At 47.7% G+C, this 24,957-nt stretch overlaps 4 protein-coding genes across 4 annotated transcripts; all 4 read left to right on the forward strand.

Moving 5' to 3' along the window:
- Window positions 1-228: 228 nt before the first annotated feature.
- Window positions 229-1,133, forward strand: LOC109746641 (FCS-Like Zinc finger 2-like). The gene has a single exon (XM_020305754.4). It carries the CDS (start codon window positions 324-326, stop codon window positions 612-614), a length of 291 nt encoding a protein of 96 aa, XP_020161343.1. The 5' UTR covers window positions 229-323; the 3' UTR covers window positions 615-1,133.
- Window positions 1,134-5,895: 4,762 nt separating this feature from the next.
- LOC109746640 (FCS-Like Zinc finger 2) lies at window positions 5,896-6,819 on the forward strand. Its single transcript, XM_020305753.3, has one exon. It carries the CDS (start codon window positions 5,986-5,988, stop codon window positions 6,274-6,276), a length of 291 nt encoding a protein of 96 aa, XP_020161342.1. The 5' UTR covers window positions 5,896-5,985; the 3' UTR covers window positions 6,277-6,819.
- Window positions 6,820-11,134: 4,315 nt separating this feature from the next.
- On the forward strand, window positions 11,135-11,883 carry LOC109746639 (uncharacterized). Its single transcript, XM_020305752.4, has one exon. It carries the CDS (start codon window positions 11,286-11,288, stop codon window positions 11,577-11,579), a length of 294 nt encoding a protein of 97 aa, XP_020161341.1. The 5' UTR covers window positions 11,135-11,285; the 3' UTR covers window positions 11,580-11,883.
- Window positions 11,884-18,607: 6,724 nt separating this feature from the next.
- Window positions 18,608-19,857, forward strand: LOC109746642 (uncharacterized). The gene has a single exon (XM_020305756.4). The coding sequence runs from the start codon at window positions 19,065-19,067 to the stop codon at window positions 19,353-19,355; it is 291 nt and encodes a 96-aa protein (XP_020161345.1). The 5' UTR covers window positions 18,608-19,064; the 3' UTR covers window positions 19,356-19,857.
- The last annotated feature ends 5,100 nt before the right edge of the window (window positions 19,858-24,957 follow it).

Below are 24,957 nucleotides of genomic sequence, written 5' to 3' on the forward strand. Positions count from 1 at the left end.
ACTCACACAAGTACAGCCGGCAGATATTTCTAGCCTTGAGAAAATATCACAACTTACATCAACAGGGACGTTCCAGAGCGATGTCTCCTTCGGGACCTGGTCGACCTAGCACGATTGTCGTCGTTTTCCTCTCGGTGGAGCCGACCGCAGTACTGCCCGACCCGTGGTCTCCATGCACCATATATACCTGAGCCTTCCCCTCCTTTCTTCACACACCTCGATCGCTCTCGTCTTCCTCCCTCTCCTCGCAGCTGCAAGCAAGCGCACCACCAAGCTAAGCTCTGCTCCGCATTTTGCTCGAAAACCACCTACACACACGTACCATGGCGCCATCAGTGGCCTGCTCCTTCTTCTTCGACAACGAGCTGCTCGGCGAGCCCGGCATGCCGGCGATGGACGCGTGCGCGCTCTGCGCCAAGCCGCTGGCGCGCGACAGCGACGTCTTCATGTACAGAGGGGACACGCCCTACTGCAGCGAGGAGTGCCGCCACGAGCAGATGCACCTCGACGCCGTCTGCGCCAAGCAGGCCGCGCGGAGGCAGCAGCGGTTCTCGGTGGGGGCGGAGTCTCACCGTGGGCAGCGGCAGTCCAGCAAGGTGTCCGTCGCGAGCTAAGAGCGCGTGGCCGAGGAAAGTTATGCGTGGATGGACAAGATCTGAATTCTGAAGAAAATAGCATCTGTATTCTGAAGAACCGTCGATACTTTCTGGTTGGGCGTCTGATGCCTCCGTCTCTCCGGCCGGTGCAATTGCCTGAACCGGAGGAGGTCTCAGATGCGCCTTGGCGCCACCTACCGGAGGCAGGGCAGGGCAGCATCAGATGGTCGGTGCCTGTAGCTTCCCACATGTGTCCATGCCAAGCTGATTGAGCTGCCCGGATGGGAGGAAATTGTACTTGGTTCTCGGTCGGCCTGTGCTGCGCTGTGCCCATGAATTTTTTTGTTAGAAACGAATTCAGAAAAAAAAAATGGATCTGAAGATAGCAATCAAACATCATTCACATTTGTTTAGCTTCAGTTCGGGTAGCTCGTCTGCTCCATCTCTTATTTGTTCCCCTTGATGTCTACAGTGTGCTAGAGCCAGTGTGGCTGTAAATAATTCAAGGGAATCAATATAAATTATCGTTACCCTCAATTTTGTTATGCTCTTCGCAATCTAGAAAAATAATGCATGTCACGATTGAAGATAAATAAATCGAATGTTTCCCCGAAAAAAGAGCGCAGCCGTACTGGCTGCATGGTAACCAGTTTCAATAAGGAAAAAATCATTTCAAAATTCTTTTAATCATTTCAAAAAGGGCGATGATAGGTGTCGGTGCGACGGCCCAAATTCCAATTCGCCTTGTTACACCCGTCAGATACGGGTCCTTCTCCTTCCTCCCTTCTGTCAAGGCACGCGATCTGCAAACAAAAAAAAACTCATGTTCGCCAGCCGCCGTGTTCGTCCCCTTTGCCGCCCACGCTCGCCGGCGACCCGAAGCCACCGTTGCCCGCCGTTTTGTCGCTCCTGCTCGCCGGCCACCCTTGCCGACTACGCTCATCCCCCAGCCGCCCCATGCTTCTGACATTGGTGACTGTAGCTCACCCGCCGTCTGCCCTTGCCACAAACTGGTTCGCCAACATGGCCGTCCGCCCTTGCCGCTGGTTCGTCAGCATGGCTTACCGGCCGCCGGTTGCAGCTCGATGCACGTCGTTCGTGTGTGGCCGGTCACCGTCGCCTCACACGCCCTTGCAGCTTTTCTCAACGTTGGTTCCAGCTTTTTATGTCGCCGGTTCCAGCAAATTTCCTTCGTCGCAGCAACTTGATTCACCGGTTCTAACTTTTTACTTCGCCGGAAGAAGCTGTTCTCAACGCAGCTGGAAGCTTCGCAGTGCCGGTTGTTGCAAAACCAATCATCATCGCAAAACCGCACCCATTCTGGTTGCACATGCTTAATGTGGACCAACATTGCTCTTTTATTTTCTCGTCCAAGCATACCCTCGGCAATGTATAACTTTATTATTTTACTGATGTGGTCCTTTGTATATTCCGTTAATGTTTATTGTGTACGTTTTAGTCGTGCAGAGGTCGGGTATGTCCTCACTGTATTTTGTATCCTCTTGACGCTACATGAAACACAATCCTGTACTTTTCCCTTGCCATAAGGACAAAAAATGGATGTCTAGCCTTCCGAGAGAACATCAGATGCTACCACACATTACGTGCTATCATGTACCATTTTTCCAAAAACACATCTAAATGTTTCAAAAAATTCCAGAAAAATGTGAGTGTTCACAAGGCACGTCACTACAAATTGGAAAAACTTCAAATCAAAATTCTAAACACAGAAGGAGAAACGAAAAAATAAATCAAAATGAATAGTGCCACAAAAGGCGAAAAGCCAAAATGACACTATTCATTTGTGTTTGTTTTGAACGTTGATCTCAGATCCACAGCTGAGCTCATGTTGGAGCACGCGAGCTTAGCAGCTCCCGTATGACCTTAGTGTCCCTTCATACTAGTAATTTCAAGGGTGTGGCTAGGTTCTAGACGACTGAGGCTTAACCAAGCCTCACTCAAGTGACATATATAACATGTAAGAAAAAAAATTGAAACTATAATTTTGCACGGATCTCGATGTAAGAGCTCACGAATTTAGCATCGACTGAGACGTAACAAAGTCTTAGCCGATTGAGATTTAGCAAGACTGTAAATTTAAATATTGTAAACTTTGTCACAACAACAAAATGGAGTTTACCATTCCATGTGTTGTGCTTGAATTTGAGTATGCTGATGCTGTAAAGGAAATCACTCTTACTCTATGTTTTATCTACATATATTACTCGCACGTCACAAACACTGTACAATGCCGAATTTAACTACGCTTCCGCTGCTAGCAATCACAGGAGAGAATAAAAACGAAGCAAGATTTGCAGCGCGTTGAGTGAGTAAGCAAAAGGCCAGAGCGGATAAAAATATCCCACATTCACACGTCAGATTGGCTGATCCGTCATCCGTGCACGTCTCTCTCGCCACCCATCAGGAGATGGATGATTCATCATGGCTCGGCGCGTTTTCTTTTTTCTTTTTTGGTTGGTGTGGAGTATACAACCAACGATGTGCGCCGTGACCGCTATGCAGCCCGTGACTCAGCGAGTATGCAGCAACAACCTCTTTTTTGTTTTTGTTTTTTGCCGCAAAAAAAAAACAACCTCTTTTTTGTTCCTGGAAGCTAAAATTAGCGAGCCCAATACTTCAGTGCACACTCTGCAGCCAAAGTTTGTTGTGGTCGGCAGCACTCAGAGCAGTCGATCGCGAGTACTTCCAAGGGATCGCCGCGCGTGCCAGCAATTTGTAGTCAGATACTTACTCCCAAATTTGACGTGCTGCATGTCCTAGCTAATTTGAGCGATTTGGAACGGTGCATGCTGTTGATGATCTTCTGAAGAGGCTGGTATGTAAGGAATGAGCTAGTACACTCAAAGCCTGCTCCGCCAATGAACGTATCCATCAGGTTCTTGCAAAGCTATATGGAGTCCTTGATGACAGTAAAGTCAAACTCATGTTGTGACCCTGCTAAAGGGAAGATGGCGATCGTTCTGGACGGTGCCACTAAGCATACAAGTGCAGCGGTGGGTGCTCTGCCGACGTGGTCTAGCCGGTGAATGGATGAGTAAAACTTAATACAGATGGGTCTTTTGTCTCAAGTGAAATAGCTGGAGCAGGGATGATTCTGAGAGACTCGGATGGCAAGATCATCTTCTCGGCGTGCAGGGCTCTATTCTCCTGTAGAGATGCTTTGAAGGCTGAACTGTGTGCCTGTATGGAGGGCATCTCCTATGCTTTGCGGCGGTCAGATTTGCCTATTGCAGTCGAATTGGACTCTCTTGTGGCGGTATCTATGATCACATGTGATGGTTGTGATCGGTCTGCTCATGCTTTTCTGGTAAAGGAGATTAGATATCTTCTTAGTCTTCGTCAATCTTGTATTACTCATGTCTCGTCAATCTTCGTAAAGGAGATAGTCTAGCTGCTTTTGGTAGAGCTCAAGATAGAACCATGACCTGGATTGGTTCGGCTCCTCCGGATGTGTTAGAACTGGTTGCGATTGATTGTACTGATACTATCTGAGTAATACAAGTTTTGAACCCGCAAAAAAAAAGATACTTAGGGCGTGTTCGGGAGCCCTCCCGCTTCTCAAATTCTCAACTCCACGTGAGGAGTGCAGCCGAACGGTCGAAATCCCGGCTATGGGCGAGAGAAGCTGGCGATCAGCGCAGTGCAAATTTCGCGGAGTCGAGGAGTTGGAAAACCCGTGCTCTCCAAAAACTGCGAAGTAGGAGTTGAGGGAAATTACGCGCGTATGCCACCGCAAAGTGAACTTGCAGCGTACCGGTTCGCTAGCTATTCCTCTCCCCGAGCCCTGACACAGCGCCTCGGCCACCATTCCTCTCCCGACGAGCAAACCCTAGGCGTCGCACGCCGCTGCGAGGAGGCAGTCGCCACGCTGCTCTCGCCCTTCTCTGCCCCCACCAGCACGAGCTCGGCCGCGAGGTGGTAGTCTGCACGCTAACCTCGCCGTTGTCCGTACGGCCGGAACCGCGTCAAGATCGTCGGCACCGGTGCGGTGCCGGCGCTCGTGGAGCTGTTGCTGGACGAACCCGAACGGCGGGTCTGCGAGCTCGCGCCAGCCGTGCTACAGGAGATGGCACAGGCCGGCGCCGTGGTCTGCCTGCTCAGTCGTCGTCTCCAATCCAGATGGGATCGGCTGATGCTAATTTCCTTCCTTGTTGGGTTGAAAGCCCATGGTGCTTCCCTCCCGAGCCAGGCCACATCAAAGCCAAATGGGCCAAAATTGCTCACTTTGGGCTTCCAGCCTTTTTAGTACGCCCAGGAGAGAAGCTGCCCAGCCGAATGGATCGCTAACTCCTGGCGATTTGGAGAGAAGCTGGCAGCTGGTTATGGGCGACGGAGTTGAGGAGTTTCCAGCCACAGAGGGCTACCGAACACGCCCTTACTCCCAAATTTCACTCCTCTCCCGGAGGAAGAAAGATGTCGAGCTTCTCCCGATGTTTGCATACTCCCATGATTACGTCCGACGCGTCAGTGTTACTAACTGAGGAAGCCGTAAACACAAATTAAACGCAGATCTCCAGAAAAGCTGCGCCCCAGGCCGAGGCCTCGCCGGAGAGAGGTGCCAATGGAATCTGAGTCGATCCGTTCAACGCTCAACGGCAACTGCAGCTGGAACTAGGAGGTGGTTCCCGCCATGATACGAATAGTTTAAAAGACTGGCGCACTGCAACGGCAACTGAAGTTTGAATGACTGCAAATGGCCGCACACATTGCTTGCAGCAGCCGCTAGCTGGTGCGTACACAAGGTGTGCAAGTGCGAGCGCGAGTCCACTGCTCACAAGTTGCTCCCGCGGATGCACCACAGCTCAATTTTTTTCCCCTTCATCTCATGGTTGTTCAAAATATCACATCACATACCATAAAAGTGCACGATACTACGACTATACGATAGGCATTGGTGTCCATTATTAGCCATGTGATGTGGGGCACCTGTCTCGTATGTTGGCTAATTATCAGCGCTAAGCATCATCGCTATTCCAAGCAAAGCCGCCTAATCTTAATATCTTATACTCACACAAGTACAGCCGGAAGATATTTTCAAATACGGCTACATTCCTAGCCTTCACAAAATATCACAACTTGGATCAACAGGGACGTGCCAGAGCGATGTCTCCTTTCATTATTCAGGACCTGGCCGACCTCACCCGGACATAGCACGATCGCCGTCGTTTTCCTCAGCCGAGCGCAGTATTGCCCGACCCGTGGGCGCACCCGACCACAGTATTCCGACGCCCTTGCCGTGTCCGTCTCCACGCACCATATATACCTGAGCCTTCCACTCCTTTCTTCACACAACTCGCTCGCTCTCCTCGCACCACCAAGCCAAGCTCTGATCAGCATTTTGCTCCAAAATCACCTACACACACATACCATGGTGGCTTCAGTGGCCTGCTCCTTCTTCTTCGACGACGAGCTGCTCGGCGAGCCCGGCATGCCGGCGATGGACGCGTGCGCGCTCTGCGCCAAGCCGCTGGCGCGCGACAGCGACGTCTTCATGTACAGAGGAGACACGCCCTACTGCAGCGAGGAGTGCCGGCGCGAGCAGATGCACCTCGACGTCGTCTGCGCCAAGCAGGACGCGCGGAGACAGCAGCGGTTCTCGGCGGAGACGGAGTCCCACCGTGGGCAGCGGCAGTCCAGCAAGGTGTCGATCGCAAGCTAACCGGCCGGCCTGGCCGGATAGCGTGGCCGAGGAAAGTTATGCGTGGATGGACAAGATCTGAATTCTGAAGAAAACAACATCTGTAATTCTGAAGAACCATCGATGCTTCCTGGTTGGGCGTCTGATGCCTCCGTCTCTCCGGCCGGTTATCTTGCCTGAACCGGAGGATGTATCAGATGCACCTTGGCCTTGGCACCGCCAACCGGAGGCAGGGCAGGGCAGCATCAGGTGGTCGGTGCCTGTAGCTTCTCACATGTGTCCATGGCAAGCTGATTAAGCTGCCCGGATGGGAGGAAATTGTACTTGGTTCTCGGTCGGCCCGTGTTGCGCTGTGCCCATGAATTTTTTTTGTTAGAAACGAATTCAGAAAAAAAAAATGGATCTGAAGATAGCAATCAAACATCATTCACATTTGTTTAGCTTCAGTTGGGGTAGCTCGCCTGCTCCATCTCTTATTTGTTCCCCTTGATGACTGACACAGTGCTAGAGCACTGTCGCTGTAAATAATTCAAGGCAATTGATATAAATTGTTGTTCCCCTAAATTTTGTAATGTTCATCGCAATCTGGAAAAATAATGCAAGTTACATATACACTAATGCGCAGCCGTACCTCATTTCAAAATTCTTTTAATCATTTCAAAGAAAGGAAAAATCCTTACACGACTAGGTCTCCCCTACGAAACGAACAACCTTATCGATTGAATGACACGTGGATTCGTGAATCTCAAAGCAATCAACCGAATCACACATTCCTCATCAGTCCATCACCAATTCCTGCCCGAGCTTTGCTACACCTACATAAATTCTTTAGCTGCTCTGGCTTAATTGGATTTGATTAGAAAGAGGCCCAGGCACACCCCCTGATTTCTTTTTTTTGGCCAGGGGGGGGGGGGGGGGGGGGGGGGGGGTGTGATTAGTTTTTGCAAGGAAAAGAACGTAGAAGGTTACGTAGGTCTAGTGCTTTCGTTCCTGCCTCGGCGCAACGCGTCGCCGTACCGGCTAGCAGCCTTGCACCCGTCCCGCGCGTGAATCTCCTCCGGCAACCTTTCCATGGCGCCAGGAAGCTTGCGGGGAGCTCGAGGAGTTGGTGCTCGCCAAATTGTTAAATCCATGAAGAAAAGAACGACAGTGGAGGGTTTTTTCCTTGGTCATGCAGCTCTTGTTACTTTTCATGGCACTTCTCTCGCCGGACGGCGACCCACGTGGTGGTGGCGACATGTCACCCAAACAACCTCCTCGCAACATGCCCTTCCTGGGAAACCTCGCCGCCATCGGCGTCCTCCGCATCGTGTGGTCATGCGACCGGTCCTGTTGCTACTAGGATGACATCCGTTGCGACGGAGCTGGACGCATCACGGTGCTCCGCCTACCCGACATGAACGGTCTCATCAAGTAGCGACTCTCTTGTCAGGATAACCCGATAAGTATGTTTGTCTCTATAAAATCCTCTCTATATTTTAGGGTCTTCAGTGTAAACTGCCATAGCCACGCGTCGTCGATTGGCAGAGAACGACCCAGTCCTATAGAATATTTTCCATTTAAATTCGGTCTCCTCTCTATTGTGTTCGTATTGATATGCCAATACAATATTTTTACCGTATTTTTTCCATGATGTTGGTAAACCTAAGTCGACTGATTTACGCTAACTCCAACTTAAAAAAAAGTCGGCTGATTTACCACGTCAACATTCTAATCGCATTGGTGTCTTTACCATGCATCCGGCACCCAAAGGGCGAACCCTAGCATCATCTACACCCCCTCCCTCATGCCCAAATCCCCTCGCCGCTGCGAGGTGTCACCACTGAGTAAAGCTCGTGTTAACGTCGACAACGGTGAGAATATGGCTAAGAGACAAAACTTTTGTCTTCGTTTAAAAAGTATATGTCAACAACATTTCCCAACTTCCCGCCAAAAAAACAACATTGCCCAACAAATGATGCCATTGTTATGTATTATTCTTTTGAAATTTATCTTGAAGTTACCAAATTTAGGTGCAATAGTCCCGCATTTATCAAATTCAAGAATGAATTGCAATCTGGTCATGGCTGGGCTACACACCAAACACACATTCTCCTTCCGAAGAAAAAAAGCACAGACATTCTCCCCACGTATGGCGAGCGAGTCTGACCCTTAGATAAACCTCGGGATGGGAATGGGCCGACCCGGCCCTGGCCTTGGACCCGGCCCTCATGGCCCCAAGGCCAATTTGAGAAGCCACGGGTCAACCCATATAAAGAATAGTCAATGGCCTTGATTTACATTGTCTTGTGCACAAATGAGATGTTAAAATTAGACGCACTTTAATGGAATCTAACTAGTGTAAGAATTAATAAGATATTTAATACATGGTAATAGGAAAAAATTAAGCCGTCTACTTGTGAATTTGTACATGCGCATTTTGATGAAACATATCAAGACAAATTTCTTGTTCATATATGCGAGCGCGTTCGCCAAAAATTATACAACTGATTGCGTTGTAAAATCGGCTCTTACGACAACGTTGGCGGGATGAAGACTGCGGTTGTTGTGAGCTTAAGGCGGGCCGGCCCTGCTGACCCAACGGGTCAATCGGTGCCGGCCCTGTTGACCCAAATTTTGTTTGAGGCCGACCCACGTGACCCGGCGGGCCGACCCGGCCCATTCCCATCCTGAGATAAACCTGGTTGGGCCCCTTGAAATATAGGCCGAGCAAGATTGGCAAGGTGTGAAGTGAGTAGGCAAAACGCCCGAGCGGAGGAAAATATCACACACATCCCCACGTGAGATTGGTTGAACACATCTGTTTATATTCCTTTGTGCACGTCTTTGTCGCCACTCATCGCTGAGTCAGAGCCGTGAGGAGTTGATGTATCATGGCTTGGCGCCCTGGTTGGCGTCGACATACAACAACCAATGTATCGCCCCGTCACCACCAAGTAGGCCGTGGCTCGTTGAGTATGCAGCAGCAGCCAACAGCTATGGCGTATGAGGGACAGTGGTATCCCCAGCCTATCAGGGTTCAAGTTCTGGTGCTCGCATTATTTTTAAATTTATTTCAGGATTTTCGACGATGCGCTTTTAATGGGAGGAGACGTTCCCGTCGATAACGAGGCGTCTATGGTGACTTCGTAAATTTCAAGATGACATGCCGGCTCAGTCTCTCGGAGGTGCTCATAGGAGTAGAGTGTGCATGTGTGCGTTCATAGGGATGAGTGCATGCGCGTATGTATGAGCGTTTGCGTTTGTACTGATGTTAAAAAAAAAGCAGCCAACGGCTATCGTGCACGGGAACGCCTCTTTTTTGTTCCTGGAAGCTGTCCTACGAAAATTAGCAAGCCCAGTACTCCAAGGTTCGTTGTGAGCAGTCGACACCGAATGCTTCCGAAAAAATATCACGGTGCGTGTCAGCAATGTGTAGGTTCACTCTATGAAAGAGAGAAAATGTTGATCTTCTCCCGATGTTTGCGTATTCCGATGATGCGTACGTCCAATGCGTCAGCGTTACTCGAGCAAGCCGCACAAACAAATTGCTCGCAGATCTCGAGAAAAGCTGCCCCCCAGGACGAGGCCTGCCTGCCGGCCTAGCTCACCAAAAAGAACGGTGGACTCCGAAGCGGCCAACGGAATCTTGAGCCGGGCAACGCCAACTGCAACTGCAACTGGGTGGTGCTTCCCCCTCGATACGAAACGTGCACGATCCCCGAGCGAGCTAAACAAACCCGGCGTGCAAGTAGCAACCCCTCCGTTCAATAAACAGCTCATTTCCCATTTTTCTCCAGCAGCGTCCTTCACCATGAAGACTGCAAATGGCTGCACGCATTGCTTGCAGCTGCCGCTAGCTGGTGCGTGACCAGGGCGTCCGGTTGAGCGCCCGCCGAGCGCAGACAAGATGTGCAAGTGTGGGCGCGAGTCCACTGTTCACAAGCTGCTACCGTGGCGTGCATGCACCATCGCACGGATGCACCACACCTCAAGATTCCCACCCGTATGACACTAACTTAGAGGGGACCTCAAATTATTTTTCTGTTGATTTTTTTCTTCATTTATTATGTTTGAAAAAGAATCACATACAGATACAGTACAGTGCACGATAGGCATTGATGTCTATTATTAGCGCGGCCAGGCATGTGGGGCACCTGTCTCGTATGTTGGAGAAAAGCCTGGCGCGATAATTATCATCACCAAGCATTAGCACTAGTTTAAGCAAAGTTGCCTGGTTTTATACTGATACAAGTACAGGCAGAATACATTGGCGCCCAAGTCTCCGACTAGAGGATGCACGACGAATTCTTCTGCAATGATTATGGACGCCAATACTGATCTACTCCGCTCTTTTGCTGCCTTGAGTATTGACGTTTCCGAAGGACGATATGGTTCTCCTGCTAGTACAGACTGACGGATTTTAAATTGGCTGTAGAATGACGACTTCTATAGACCTCTGTCTTCTCTCAGCTTTTAAAAACCGAGTTGAACAACATTACAAAAGCTTCTCGAATTCAGGAAACCTTTTTTACAAACCTTGTTACCGACTTACTACCTTTTTGACTAGTTTTGAAAAAATGGCGCACTTGGATCAACAGGGACGTTCAAAGGGCGATGTCTGCTCTTTCATCATTGGGGGCCTAGGTCGACCTCTTCACGGACATGGCACGACCGCCGTCGTTTTCGTCTCGGTGGAGCCGGGAGAGCGCATGCGTGTCCCACGTCCACCATGAAAGCCAACCACTGCACTCCACCGTGGCCCATGCGCGAATAAACAAGCCGCCGAACCGCTCCAATACCCATGGCTACCCCCGCCCCGGCCGTCCGGACTCCGGCGCGCGGTATCGCCCGACCCGTGGGCGCACCGGACCACAGTTTCCCGACGGCCTTGCCGTGTCCGTCCCCGCGCACCATATATACCCAGCCTTTCCCCTTCCGCTTCACCCACCCAACTCATTCGCCCGCTCTCCTCTTCCTCCCTCTGCCCGCACAAAAAGCAGCAAGCTCTGCTCAGCATTTTGCTCCAAAGAAACCTACACACGCATACCATGGCGGCATCAGCGGCCTGCTCCTTCTTCTTCTTCGATGCCGAGCCGCTCGGCGAGCCCGGCATGCCGGCGCAGGACGCGTGCGCGCTCTGCACCAAGCCGTTCGCGCGCGACAGCGACATCTTCATGTACAAGGGCGACACGCCCTTCTGCAGCGAGGAGTGCCGCGACGAGCAGATGCAGCTCGACGCCATCGCCGCGAGGCAGGCCGCCCGGAGGCAGCAGCGGTTCTCGTCGGGGACGGAGGCCCGAAGCGGGCACCAGGAGTCCAGGAAGGTGTCCGTCGCAAGCTAGCCGGCGAAGCGAGCTCGGCTTGAATCAACGGGATCCCAAGAATCGCCGATCTGGCGAGACCAAGGAGATTGATCTCTCTCTTTTTGTCTCGCCTGAGCCGGAGAAGCAGTGAAGGATCTGAGAAAGCTCATGCTGAGGCTCCGGCCATCTGGGTCGCCCGCTGGACGCATCCTTCTCCCGGCTCCTTTTTGCCTCTGTGTGCGTGTTTGTTTGAGGCTTTTGAGCCGCGGTTGTCGCAACACCATACCATATGTAAATCGAAACCATCTGGAAATCCCTATTTCGACACAAAATTTTGCACAAAGATCATGACTTGTCTGAGCTTTCGTTTTCCGATCACCGTTCATCTTTCGATGGATCCTTTGCACCCTGAAACCTCGCCAGACAAGTACTCCTAGCTTGAACGAGACTATATGTAAATCGAAACCATCTGGAAATCCCTGTTTCAACACAAATTTCTGCCCAAAGATCATGGCTTGTCTGAGCTTTACGTTTTCCGATCACCCTTTATCTTTTGTCGATCATTCATGCATGTGCCTTAACGTTAACCGAGTATTCGTAGAGCATCTAGTTGCGTTAGTGCACGCTACAGCAAAAGGTGGGAATATAGACATGAAAAAGGATTCGTTAAGCATTAACTTTACTTTTGTGTTGTCGTTGATTTAACGAATTTTCTCGTGCTCCTCCTGTAGTCAAGAATCAAGATGGGAGAGGTTTAACTCCATGTTCGCCTGCCCATGCACGAATATTACTAGTACTGCCTTTGCCGTTCCACAGGCCGATGACCGTGGAACGAATTGTACTGCAGAGGGGGTAAATGAAAATAGAAGACGACATAGATATTCGTTATACATTCACGTTATTTTCTGTTGTTGATCCGCTAGATCATTAATGAGATGATTTAACGATTTTCCTTGATCCGCTAGATCATGATGATAGGGATTGAACTCCACTTTGACTGGGCATGCACGAACGGGAGTAACTAATCTATTTTTCGTCTAGAGTATTGTATCCTCTGACGACCAATTCATGTTCTGTTAGTAAATTCTTGAAGCAAAACAAAAAAGAAACACCAGAAATCACATTCCCATTTAAAAAGTTGCACGCAAACTCTACATGCTATAGTTGTTCATTTGCTTTTTTTTTTGAAGCCTAGTTCATTTGCATCGCAACCACACATACAGTTCTAGGTAACCGTTGTCTGGTTGAAATACTAGTATAGGGTCTGCACTCTCCACCATTGCAAGTCTGATGACCGTGGAACCAGATGTTATTTTTTCCACCAGAAATCATATTCCTATTTAAAAAGTTGCAAAAATCCTCTACATGATGCTAGTAGTTTATTTGGTTTGCAAGCACACATACAGTTCGAGCTAACCGTTGTCAGATTGAAATACTATAGTATATGTAGGGTCTGCACCGTTGCAAGCAACCCTCGAGGCAACGATCGGTCCCGGAGGAGGCACGTCACGTCCTGGCTGGATCCGACGGACGCATGTCATGTATCCGGCATGTGTCAGAGCCAGACCACCGATGCGTGCGTGCGTGGCAGCGCACGGACGGGCACCGCCCACGCCCACGCCTCACTCGTGCCCCCCGGCCGCTCCGTTGCCGGCACCCGTCCCGTGTGGCCAACGTCGACCGCGTTGGCCGCGCGCGTGCTTCCAAGCAAAATCCTTGGTGAAAACGTCAGCATTTGTTTACTGCTGCTGCTACTGGCCAAGTAGCCAACAAAGCAACCGTGCTTGGGCGTGAAGTTTCGTGAGTATAAAAATTCAGGCACGAATCTCAACGAAGCGAAAGCTAGCTGTGCCTGCTTCCCGGAAAGAGGCCTCGCCGTCACAGCGAGATGCCATTGGCTCCCCGATTCTCTATGCTCCAAGGGGCCGCTGCTGCTCACGAGGGCGGCTATGTAGTAGTAGTAAATTATCAACGTCCAAATCGCAGTGCTGGTGCTAATTAAACCTTCCTGCTCACAGATATGATTCGACGACCCACAGAGCCAAAGGTGGTCCCCGTCTGGCCTACCCGATTCTTGAGCCGTGCAGGGTGTAGGTGCAGGTGCGTCTCCCCCAAGCCAAAGCACATCCACGGAGTACGGCCCTGCTCCCCACGCGAGGCCTGCCACGCCCTCCGAGCTTAAACAACCGCCCTGCCTCCGTAAAGCGCAAGCCTCTTTCCGACGATCATACCATACGTGTTGCACGTAGGTAGGTGCTGCGTAAGTACAAAGTACAAACGGGAATCTGCGAAGGCGTCTTGTCAGTCGTGAAGCGGTTCCCAATGCGGGTGCTACGTATGCTACATGGCGTGCACAGTGCACCAACACGAGCCATGATTCCCGTCCAGGGAAAGCAAAAGCTAGCCGAGGGAGCTATGTAGTAGTAGCTTATTATTCCTGGTCCATGGCATGGAGACTGTTTCATTGCGTGCCTAACCATGTGGGTCAGTGGGCGTGTGTTGCCTTCTCATAGGCTGGCGAGAAAGGCTAACCCATGATTACTTTCACTAGTGTAGTATCGAGGTTGCTTTAGACTAACCAAGTGCTTAGAGGCCGCCTAATGTACGATTAGATTCGAGCGCACATGATCGATCACTCCATCCATTCCCATCCAGGTACACCGAATGTGGTCCGCTAACCACCGTAGGCGTGGGCATAGAGCTGCAATTCCTCGATCGACCTACAAAATTATTTGGGACGTGCATCTCTTAATTTGTCTGAACAACGTACGTATGAACTGGCTATTTTTTTTATTTGAAAGTTTCAGCTGGGTATGAATATGTCAATGCTAAGTTGGTAACAACGCGACGACAGACAATGAGAAACGAATTCCTTTCATGTTGATTTTTGGTGGTTGAATAGCTGAGGCACTGGATCCACGCTCCATGGTGTCTGCTACAATTTCTTTCATGTTGATGTTGGGTGGTTGAGAGTTGAGACGCTGAATTCACGGTTTCAGGGAGAATTTTCTGAGAATTTTAAACGCGGAAATTCTACAGGTGGCCTGCCGTCCGGGTAGACTTCCATTCCTTCTTCCAGCGGCTATCAGGAATCTGGGATCACCCATTCCCATTTGTTTTCCCTAGAAGGATCTTTATTGGCGACACTTGGATTCCCTTGAGTATTTCATTTTTGCGTGTTAGTACAGGATCAGACGAGATATACTTAACAATCAAGGTTAGTTTCCGTATACTTAACAATCGTGTCACAATTTTTTTTGTGCGAATCTACGTCGTGCCATACTTGTGTGACTGATATACTTGTACGAAAGGTTCTTATTCTTTTCTACACGTCTGTAGAGAATACATATACATTAAGGCCTCGTTCGGCAATGCGCCGGCTCCTTGAAATCCGCGGATCTGCGGAGCATCGTTTCGCCCGCTCCAAGACTTTTCGCTGCAGCTCCGTCCGCTCCCGGAGCAGAGCAGCGGAGCGGATGGACACCGAACAGGGCCTAAGGTTCCTTTCTGCCCGATTTAAGAATCTCTAGCTGGGTCATGCATGACTCAGCCGAACATGCATTTTTTTTTTGTGTTCCTTCTGCTATCCTCTTTTGTTGGAGACTAATCTAGTGAACGGCAATCGAATAATCAGTGCAGTTGCCTACAAAAAAAAAAAGAATAACCAGTGCAGTTTTCGTGTCGAATAATCAGGTGAGTAAATTCAGTCAGCTGACCCGGGCAAGTCAAGCGTGACTGTACTCAGAGTGCAATTATTTTTGTCACGTCAGGACGCTATATTTGACCGATGAAAATGGGCTGCTGCTTTCAGCGTCATTGAACCGTTGATCTCTCGTATATTTTACCCCTATCGAGTAAGAAATGGTCCGTTACATTTGACTTTTTCTTCATCTGTTCCCCCTAGCAAGGTTTTCTCCTGTTTCAATTTACATACAGTCTTACTAAGTGTGCGCTAGATCAAATGTTAAAAGCAGCTTCAAACGCTGATAATTCTTTTCTGTATCAGAATTCAGACAAGAGCAACATGGGCCACGGGGGCTATGAACGAGCTAGCCAGCCGGGCCCTGCAGCAAAAACCTCCACCCAATGTCGACACTCTGCATTTGGCACATCAGAGGGGCACTTTTTCCTGTGGCGAGCGTGAATCTCCAGTGATTTCTGATGAAAAGCGCCTGCAATATGAACAAGGTAACAGTGAAAACAGAAGAAGAAAAAGGGAAGCCACACCCAAGATCGATACAGCGTGTTGTGCCCACCGGGCTTCGTCGCGGCCGAAAACGACGACGGTGGGAGTGGCAACAAAATACGTACAGAAAATATTAAGGGAGCAGAAGAATTGGTGGTACTCCGTTTAAAAAAAAGAAATAAATTAAGCAGCCGTTCATTGATTAGCTGAGAGAAGAGCATCTATAACTGGATTTAGCAAATCTGGTTCCTTAAACGTCCGCGGACGCGCTCGGTGAGTGATCGGGCTGTTTGTTTTGAGCCCCTATTTGTTCGTCCATGCAGTCACACTCTTCATTGTTTCCCTTATATGTCCGGTAATTTGCACGTGATTGGTGCTTGAGACGAGAGAAAGAAGAGAATTGAATATAGAAAGTGGTCCTGGGTGGGCCGTGTCCTATCCTCATATCCTCCCTATATTTGTCCTCAATACGAGGGTTCGCGGACAGCCCAGACATATAGGAATGATATGAGGGGTCTTGTTGGGTCACTTTTTTCCTTTTCTCTCACGTCCGGTCACTGACCGAGCGCTTCCGGAGACGTCTGAGGAGAATTTGAGGATGCCTGCTGTAGATGTTCAAAGCGAGAGAGCCCCGCAAAATAAAAGGATTAAGCGAGAGCGAAATTGAACAAAGCGGCTATACCACCTACTGCTACTAACTCGCCGCCTCCCCACATTAAGCTAGTACTTGTTGTTTCACCAGGAGCTGTTATGGTAGGCGCAGTACGAAGAATATTTTGCACCCATTGAGCAAAAATAGGTTGTAATTGTATGGCGGTATCCGAAACATATCTTTTGAACTAAACCACTCATGATATCATCATGAATGTACAAGCGAAAACTGTGAAAACATATAAATATATGTACTCAGTAAGGGTGGGATATGATTACATTTGAGTGAGAAGTAATATGGATCTCACAGGGAGTACTATGATTTAATATCCACGAATAATTGAGATCATTAACATGGAAACCTAACCCAACTTATTATTGTAGGTGGCTGATGATCCGGAGCTGTCACCGATTTTTGGTTTTTAATGTTGGGAATGGGTGCTTCCGGTTGCTACTGCTTGATATTAGGGAGTAGATCGTGAGTGCTTCTTTTTCTATGCGAAAGGTACCATCCATTGTATTGGGTGTCGAAGAAAGCGACCTCTTGACACATGCCATACCGTATCTCAAAGAAAGGTGGCGTTTGGGAGTTAAAAAAAAATGGTGAAGTTTGGCAGAAAGAGCCATGGCATTTACACATATATGTTGATGTCCTCCATATATGTTGATGTCTTATCTCAAATTTTGGGAATCCAAAATAAGGCAAGCAAAAAATATATTTTAATTTCATTTGGCTCCGGTTCAAATTACGAGTTTACTCACTATCCAAAGAACAAAACTCCCCATCTCAATATCCTGTCTGATTTGATATTGCTCCTCTATTTAATTCTTGGAGCCAATATCTACATCTAAACTTATATCTTGTTTCTTTTTTGAGTTCTAAAATATTTTGTCCTCGATGGTAATTAATTTAGTTAAATCCCAGTCATCAGAATTGTAATCCAAAGATGAATTTACTTCATTTATGTTGTCAGCAGATCCATAATATTTCATGTTTATAACAAAGAGTATATGCAAAATATCTCAGGTTAGAAGCTACTCCAAAATATCTCATGTTTTTTGGGATCAAAACAACTATCATTAATCAATGGAAAACAATTGTTTATAATCCTTTGCCAGGGAATATATCGGGTACTCTGGGATGTTGTCGGCAAGCGCAGCAGCTTCGAGGGAATGGATGTTGCATTCCCTCCTAATAACCTTAATGGAAACAACATAAAATATTTCATGTTTCTAACTAAGACTATACACAAATACCTCAAGTTTCTAACAAAGAGTGTATGCAAAAAATCACATGTTGAAGTTCTACAACTGTATACCATTCAAATTATTTCAATAGGTTGATGGTTACATAATTTGTGGCTACATAATCATGTATGTGTTTAGAGGCCACTCGTGGAGTTTATCTATATTGTTTTTCTTCAACTACGAGTGCTATACAACTCCTGTCCTATTTTGAAATGGCAGTTTGTCCAGAAAGATGTGCCAAGATAAGACACATGTTATGGGTTACAAAATATACTACATAAAACCTCCATTTCAAAATTGGTGACGCTTTCAATAACTTGCACCTGACTGCTCGATTTTTGACTATGTATATAAAAATATATTACCAAAAAAATCGAAAGAAAATAACATGTGGCGAAAGTTATTTCTTTGTTGCTTTCACCTTTAAATTTGCAAGCATATATACTACACAAAATAGTGGTAACGTTTTTATCTTAGATGTGTTGTCCAAGTCTAGAGCTTTATGTATTTCAAAAGAGGATGTGATTAAGAGAGAAATATCTAAAAGAAGTAATTTAAATAGTTCTCTTTTTAATTTTGTCCAACCTATCAATGAAAATAATAATCGTTCTTTCACTTCATTAAGAAAACATAATTTTCAAAGGCCTCAGAACATATCATCCGCAATTGCTTCACTAAACTCTTGATCATTATTTCAAAAACATAATATAGATACATACTTTTTTTCCGTACAATACCAATAACTGACAGTACAAGTGTTCGCATATCAATCTAACGCCACTTGAAAATTGCAGTCTAGCTCTCGAAATTTATATTTGATCTAAGAACCTGTACTAGTGGAACATATGTTCACTAATACAGTACTCTTCAAAAATTATAATGATCATTTGCCGATATATTAAAAAACTAATATGTTACATCCACATATGATATTTTATTAAGCATAATATTTGCAGTTGTACTAAGACCATATTATTTCATTTCAGTTTTTTTTTTTGGAAAAGGAGGATATTTCGTTTCAGATAACATGAATATCCATAAAAGAAAAAATTCTAGTATTCTTGAACACTTCGCATTTTGAATGTAAAATCCTGACACTTTGAACTGACGAGATGCCCTTGCGTTTGCCAGGGCCACTTTGCTAGTTTCACATTAAAAAACAAAGGACAAACTTGGGGAACTTTTTCTTGCAACTTGGGGAATTGGCTCTATAGCTAAAGCCACACGCTCATGAGTCATGAACTGTCCTGTATTTCCACGTCCATCCGCACGCACCAGAGCACCATATATACCGGAGCCTTCCCCTCCCCTGCACCCAACTCGCTCGCTTCCCTCTTCCTCTGTCTCCCTTCCCCCCACACCGAAAGCAGCAGGCAAGCGCACCACCATTCTACGCTCTGCTCAGCTTTGCTCGAAACTCGCCTCCACACACGCCCACAATGGCGGCTTCAGTAGCTTGCTCCTTCTTCTTTGACGCGGAGCTGCTCGCCGAGCCCGGCTTGCCCGCGCTGGACGCGTGCGCGCTCTGCGCCAAGCCGCTGGCGCGCGACAGCGACATCTTCATGTACAAGGGCGACACGCCCTTCTGCAGCGAGGAGTGCCGCGACGAGCAGATGCAGCTCGACGCCATCTCCGCCAGGCAGGCCGCCCGGAGGCAGCAGCGGTTCTCGTCGGGAACGGAGGCCCGGCGCGGGCACCAGGAGTCCAGGAAGGTGTCCGTCGCGAGCTAGCCGGCTAGGCTCGTCGCCTAGTAGAGTAGAGCCCGGCTTGAATCAATGGGATCTCAAGAATCACCGATCTGGCGAGACGAAGGAGACAGATATCTCCGGTTTGTCTCGCCTGAACCGGAGAAGCAATGAAGGATCTGAAAAAGTTCATGTGCTGAGGCTCCGGCCATCTGGGTCGCCCGCTGGACGCATGTTTGTTTGAGGCTTTTGAGCCGCGCTTGGTGCAGCACCATAAATCGGAACCACTTTGAATCCATGTTTGGACACAATTTTTTGCCCACAGATCATGACTTGTCTGAGCTTTGCATTTTCCGTTTTCCGATCACCGTTCATCTCTAAATCGATCATACGCCTTAAGGGAAATCGAGTATTCGTAGAGCATCTAGGCGCTGCACCATGAAATCTCGCCAGACTAACACAGGTTAGGCGCGCAGACACCGCTTGAATGAGAGTATGTATGTCGATCTGTTATGAATCAAACGTCCGTGCAAAATTCCTCGGTTAATCATGTAGACAGGGGATGGACTTGCACAAGACTTGAGAAGATTCCAACTTTAGTTAAGTTAGTGCACGCCACAGCAAAAGGTGGAAAGAAGGCATGAGAAGAGATTCGTTAAGCATTCACTTCACTTTGTCCGGAAATCGTAATACATGTGTGAATACATAGACCAACACCTGTCCCTAGTAAGCCTCTAGTTGACTAGCTCGTTGATCAACAGATAGTCATGGTTTCCTGACTATGGACATTGGATGTCATTGATAACGGGATCACATCATTAGGAGAATGATGTGATGGACAAGACCCAATCCTAAGCATAGCATAAAAGATCGTGTAGTTTCGTTTGCTAGAGCTTTTCCAATGTCAAGTATCTTTTCCTTAGACCATGAGATCGTGCAACTCCCGGATACCGTAGGAGTGCTTTGGGTGTGCCAAACGTCACAACGTAACTGGGTGACTATAAAGGTGCATTACGGGTATCTCCGAAAGTGTCTGTTGGGTTGGCACGGATCGAGACTGGGATTTGTCACTCCGTGTGACGGAGAGGTATCTCTGGGCCCACTCGGTAATGCATCATCATAATGAGCTCAATGTGACTAAGGCGTTAGTCACGGGATCATGCATTGCGGTACGAGTAAAGAGACTTGCCGGTAACGAGATTGAACAAGGTATTGGGATACCGACGATCGAATCTCGGGCAAGTAACATACCGTTTGACAAAGGGAATTGTATACGGATTGATTGAATCCTCGACACCGTGGTTCATCCGATGAGATCATCGTGGAACATGTGGGAGCCAACATGGGTATCCAGATCCCGCTGTTGGTTATTGACCGGAGAGGCGTCTCGGTCATGTCTGCATGTCTCCCGAACCCGTAGGGTCTACACACTTAAGGTCCGGTGACGCTAGGGTTGTAGAGATATATGTATGCGGAAACCCGAAAGTTTTTCGGAGTCCCGGATGAGATCCCGGACGTCACGAGAGGTTCCGGAATGATCCGGAGGTGAAGAATTATATATAGGAAGTCAAGTTTCGGCCACCGGGAAAGTTTCGAGGGTTACCGGTATTGTACCGGGACCACCGGAAGGGTCCCGGGGGTCCACCGGGTGGGGCCACCTATCCCGGAGGGCCTCATGGGCTAAAACTGGAAGGGAACCAGCCCCTAGTGGGCTGGGCGCCCCCCATGGGCCTCCCCCCATGCGCCTAGGGTTGGGAACCCTAGGGTGGGGGGACTTCCCCCTTGCCTTGGGGGGCAAGGCAACCCCTTTCCACCCCTTGGCCGCCGCCCCCCAACCCTAGATGGGTTTTGGCCGCCCCCCCTCCCAAGGGGGCCTATATAAAGGGGGGGGAGGGAGGGCAGCAACACACAGCCTTGGGCGCCTCCCTCCTCCCCTGCAACACCTCTCTCTCTCGCAGAAGCTTGGCGAAGCCCTGCCGGAGACCCGCTACATCCACCACCACGCCGTCGTGCTGCTGGATCTCCATCAACCTCTCCTTCCCCCTTACTGGATCAAGAAGGAGGAGACGTCGCTGCACCGTACGTGTGTTGAACGCGGAGGTGCCGTCCGTTCGGCACTCGGTCATCGGTGATTTGGATCACGGCGAGTACGACTCCGTCATCCACGTTCATTGGAACGCTTCCGCTCGCGATCTACAAGGGTATGTAGATGCACTCCTTTCCCCTCGTTGCTAGTAGACTCCATAGATGCATCTTGGTGAGCGTAGGAAAATTTTAAATTATGCTACGATTCCCAACAGTGGCATCATGAGCCAGGTCTATGCGTAGTTACTATGCACAAGTAGAACACAAAGCAGTTGTGGGCGTTGAGTTTGCCAATTCTTCTTGCCGCTACTAGTCTTTTCTTGTTTCGGCGGCATTGTAGGATGAAGCGGCCCGGACCGACCTTACACGTACACTTACGTGAGACAGGTTCCACCGACTGACATGCACAAGTTGCATAAGGTGGCTAGCGGGTGTCTGTCTCTCCTACTTTAGTCGGAACGGATTCGATGAAAAGGGTCCTTATGAAGGGTAAATAGAAATTGGCAAATCACGTTGTGGTCATACGTAGGTAAGAAACGTTCTTGCTAGAAACCTACAAACCACGTAAAAAACTTGCAACAACAATTAGAGGACGTCTAACTTGTTTTTGCAGCAAGTGCTATGTGATGTGATATGGCCAGAAGATGTGATGAATGATATATGTGATGTATGAGATTGATCATATTCTTGTAATAGGAATCATGACTTGCATGTCGATAAGTATGACAACCGGCAGGAGCCATAGGAGTTGTCTTTATTATTTTGCATGACCTGCGTGTCATTGAATAACGCCATGTAAATTACTTTACTTTGTTGCTAAACGCGTTAGCCATAGAAGTAGAAGTAATCGTTGGCGTGACGACTTCAAGAAGACACAATGATGGAGATCATGATGATGGAGATCATGGTGTCATGCCGGTGACGAAGATGATCATGGTGCCCCGAAGATGGAGATCAAAGGAGCACGATGATATTGGCCATATCATGTCACTATTTGATTGCATGTGATGTTTATCATGTTTTTGCATCTTATTTGCTTAGAACGACGGTAGTAAGTAAGATGATCCCTTATAATAATTTCAAGAAAGTGTTCACCCTAACTGTGCACCGTTGCGAAGGTTCGTTGTTTCGAAGCACCACGTGATGATCGGGTGTGATAGATTCTAACGTTCGAATACAACGGGTGTTGACGAGCCTAGCATGTACAGGCATGGCCTCGGAACACACGCAATACACTTAGGTTGACTTGACGAGCCTAGCATGTACAGACATGGCCTCGGAACACGGAGGACCGAAAGGTCGAGCATGAGTCGTATAGAAGATACGATCAACATGGAGATGTTCACCGATCTTGACTAGTCCTTCTCACGTGATGATCGGACATGGCCTAGTTAAACTCGGATCATGTTTCACTTAGATGACTAGAGGGATGTCTATCTGAGTGGGAGTTCATAATCAGATGAACTTCATTATCATGAACATAGTCAAATAGGTATTTGCAAATTATGTCATAGCTTGCGCTTTAGTTCTACTGGTTAAGATATGTTCCTAGAGAAAATTTAGTTGAAAGTTGGTAGTAGCAATTATGCGGACTGGGTCCGTAAACTGAGGATTGTCCTCATTGCTGCACAGAAGGCTTATGTCCTTAATGCACCGCTCGGTGTGCTGAACCTCAGCGTCGTCTGTAGATGTTACGAAACATCTGACATACACGTTTTGATGACTACGTGATAGTTCAGTGCGGTTTAGAATTGTGGCACCAAAGACGTTTTTGAAACGTCGCAGAACATGTGAGATGTTCCGAAGACTGAAATTGGGATTTCATACTAGTGCCCACGTCAAGAGGTATGAGACCTCTGACAAGTTTCTTAAGCCTGCAAACTAAGGGAGAAAAGCTCAATCGTTGAGCGTGTGCTCAGATTGTCTGAGTGCCACAATCGCTTGAATCGAGTGGGAGTTAATCTCCCAGATGAGATAGTGATAGTTCTCCATAGTCACTGCCACCAAGCTAGTAGAGCTTCGTGATGAACTATAACATATCAAGGATAATTATGATGATACTTGAGCTATTCGCGATGTTTGACACCGCGAGAGTAGAAATCAAGAAGGAGCATCAATTGTTGATGGTTAGTAAAACCACTAGTTTAAGAAGGGCAAGGGCAAAAGGGATACTTCATGAAACAGCAAGTCGTTTGCTGCTCTAGTGAAGAATCCCAAGGTTGAACCCAAACCCGAGACTAAGTGCTTCTGTAATGAGAGGAACGGTCACTGAAGCAGTACTACCCTAGATACTTGGTAGATGAGAAGGCAGGCAAGGTCGACAGAAGTATATTGGATATACGTTATATGAATGTGTACTTTACTAGTACTCCTAGCAGCACCACGGTATTAGATACTGGTTCGGTTGCTAAGTGTTAGTAACTCGAAATAAAAGCTGCGGAATAAATGGAGACTAGCTAAAGGTGAGATGACGATATGTGTTGGAAGTGTTTCCAAGGTTGATGTGATCAAGCATCGCATGCTCCCTCTACCATCGAGATTTGGTGTTTGCGTTGAACATGATTGGATTATGTTTACCGCAAAACGGTTATTCATTTAAGGAGAATAATGGTTACTCTGTTTATTTGAATAATACCTTCAATGGTCTTGCACCTAAAATGAATCTCGATCGCAGTGATACACATGTTCGTGACAAAAGATATAAAATAGTAATGATAGTACCACATACTTGTGGCACTGCCATTTGAGTCATATTGGTATAGAACGCATGAAGAAGCTCCATGTAGATGGATTTTTGGACTCAGTCCTTTTTGAAAAGATTGAGACATGCAAACCATGTCTATTGGTATATATGCATGAAGAAACTCCATGCAGATGGATCGTTTGGTCTCACTTGATTTTGAATCACTTGAGACATGCAAATCATACCACATGGGCAAGATGACTGAAAGTCCTCGTTTTCAGTAAGATGGAACAAGAGAGCAACTTATTGGAAGTAATACATTTTGATGTATGCAGTCCAATGAGTGCTGAGGCATGCAGTGGATATTGTTATGTTCTTACTTCACAGATGGTTTGAGTAGATGCTGTGTGTATTTGCTTGATGAAACACAAGTCTGAATTATTGAAAGGTTCAAGTAATTTCAGAGTGAAGTTGAAGATCGTCGTGACAAGAGGATAAAATGTCTGTGATATGATCATAGAGATGAGTATCTGAGTTACGAGTTTGGCACACAATTAAGACATTGTGGAAAGTGTTTCACAATTAATACCGCCTGGAACACCATAGTGTGATGGTGTGTCCGAACATCATAACTGCACCCTATTGGATATGGTGCATACCATGATGTTTCTTATCAAATTACCACTATCGTTTATGGGTTAGGCATTAGAGACAACCGCATTCACTTTAAAAGGGGCACCACGCAATTCCGTTGAGACGACACCGTTTATAGAAACCTAAGTTGTCGTTTCTTAAAAGTTTGGGGCTGCGATGCTTATGTGAAAAAGTTTCAGGCTGATAAGCTCGAACCCAAAGCGGATAAATGCATCTTCATAGAAT

Source organism: Aegilops tauschii, chromosome 2 (genome assembly GCF_002575655.3).
Source record: "Aegilops tauschii subsp. strangulata cultivar AL8/78 chromosome 2, Aet v6.0, whole genome shotgun sequence".
Classification (NCBI taxonomy): domain Eukaryota; kingdom Viridiplantae; phylum Streptophyta; class Magnoliopsida; order Poales; family Poaceae; genus Aegilops; species Aegilops tauschii.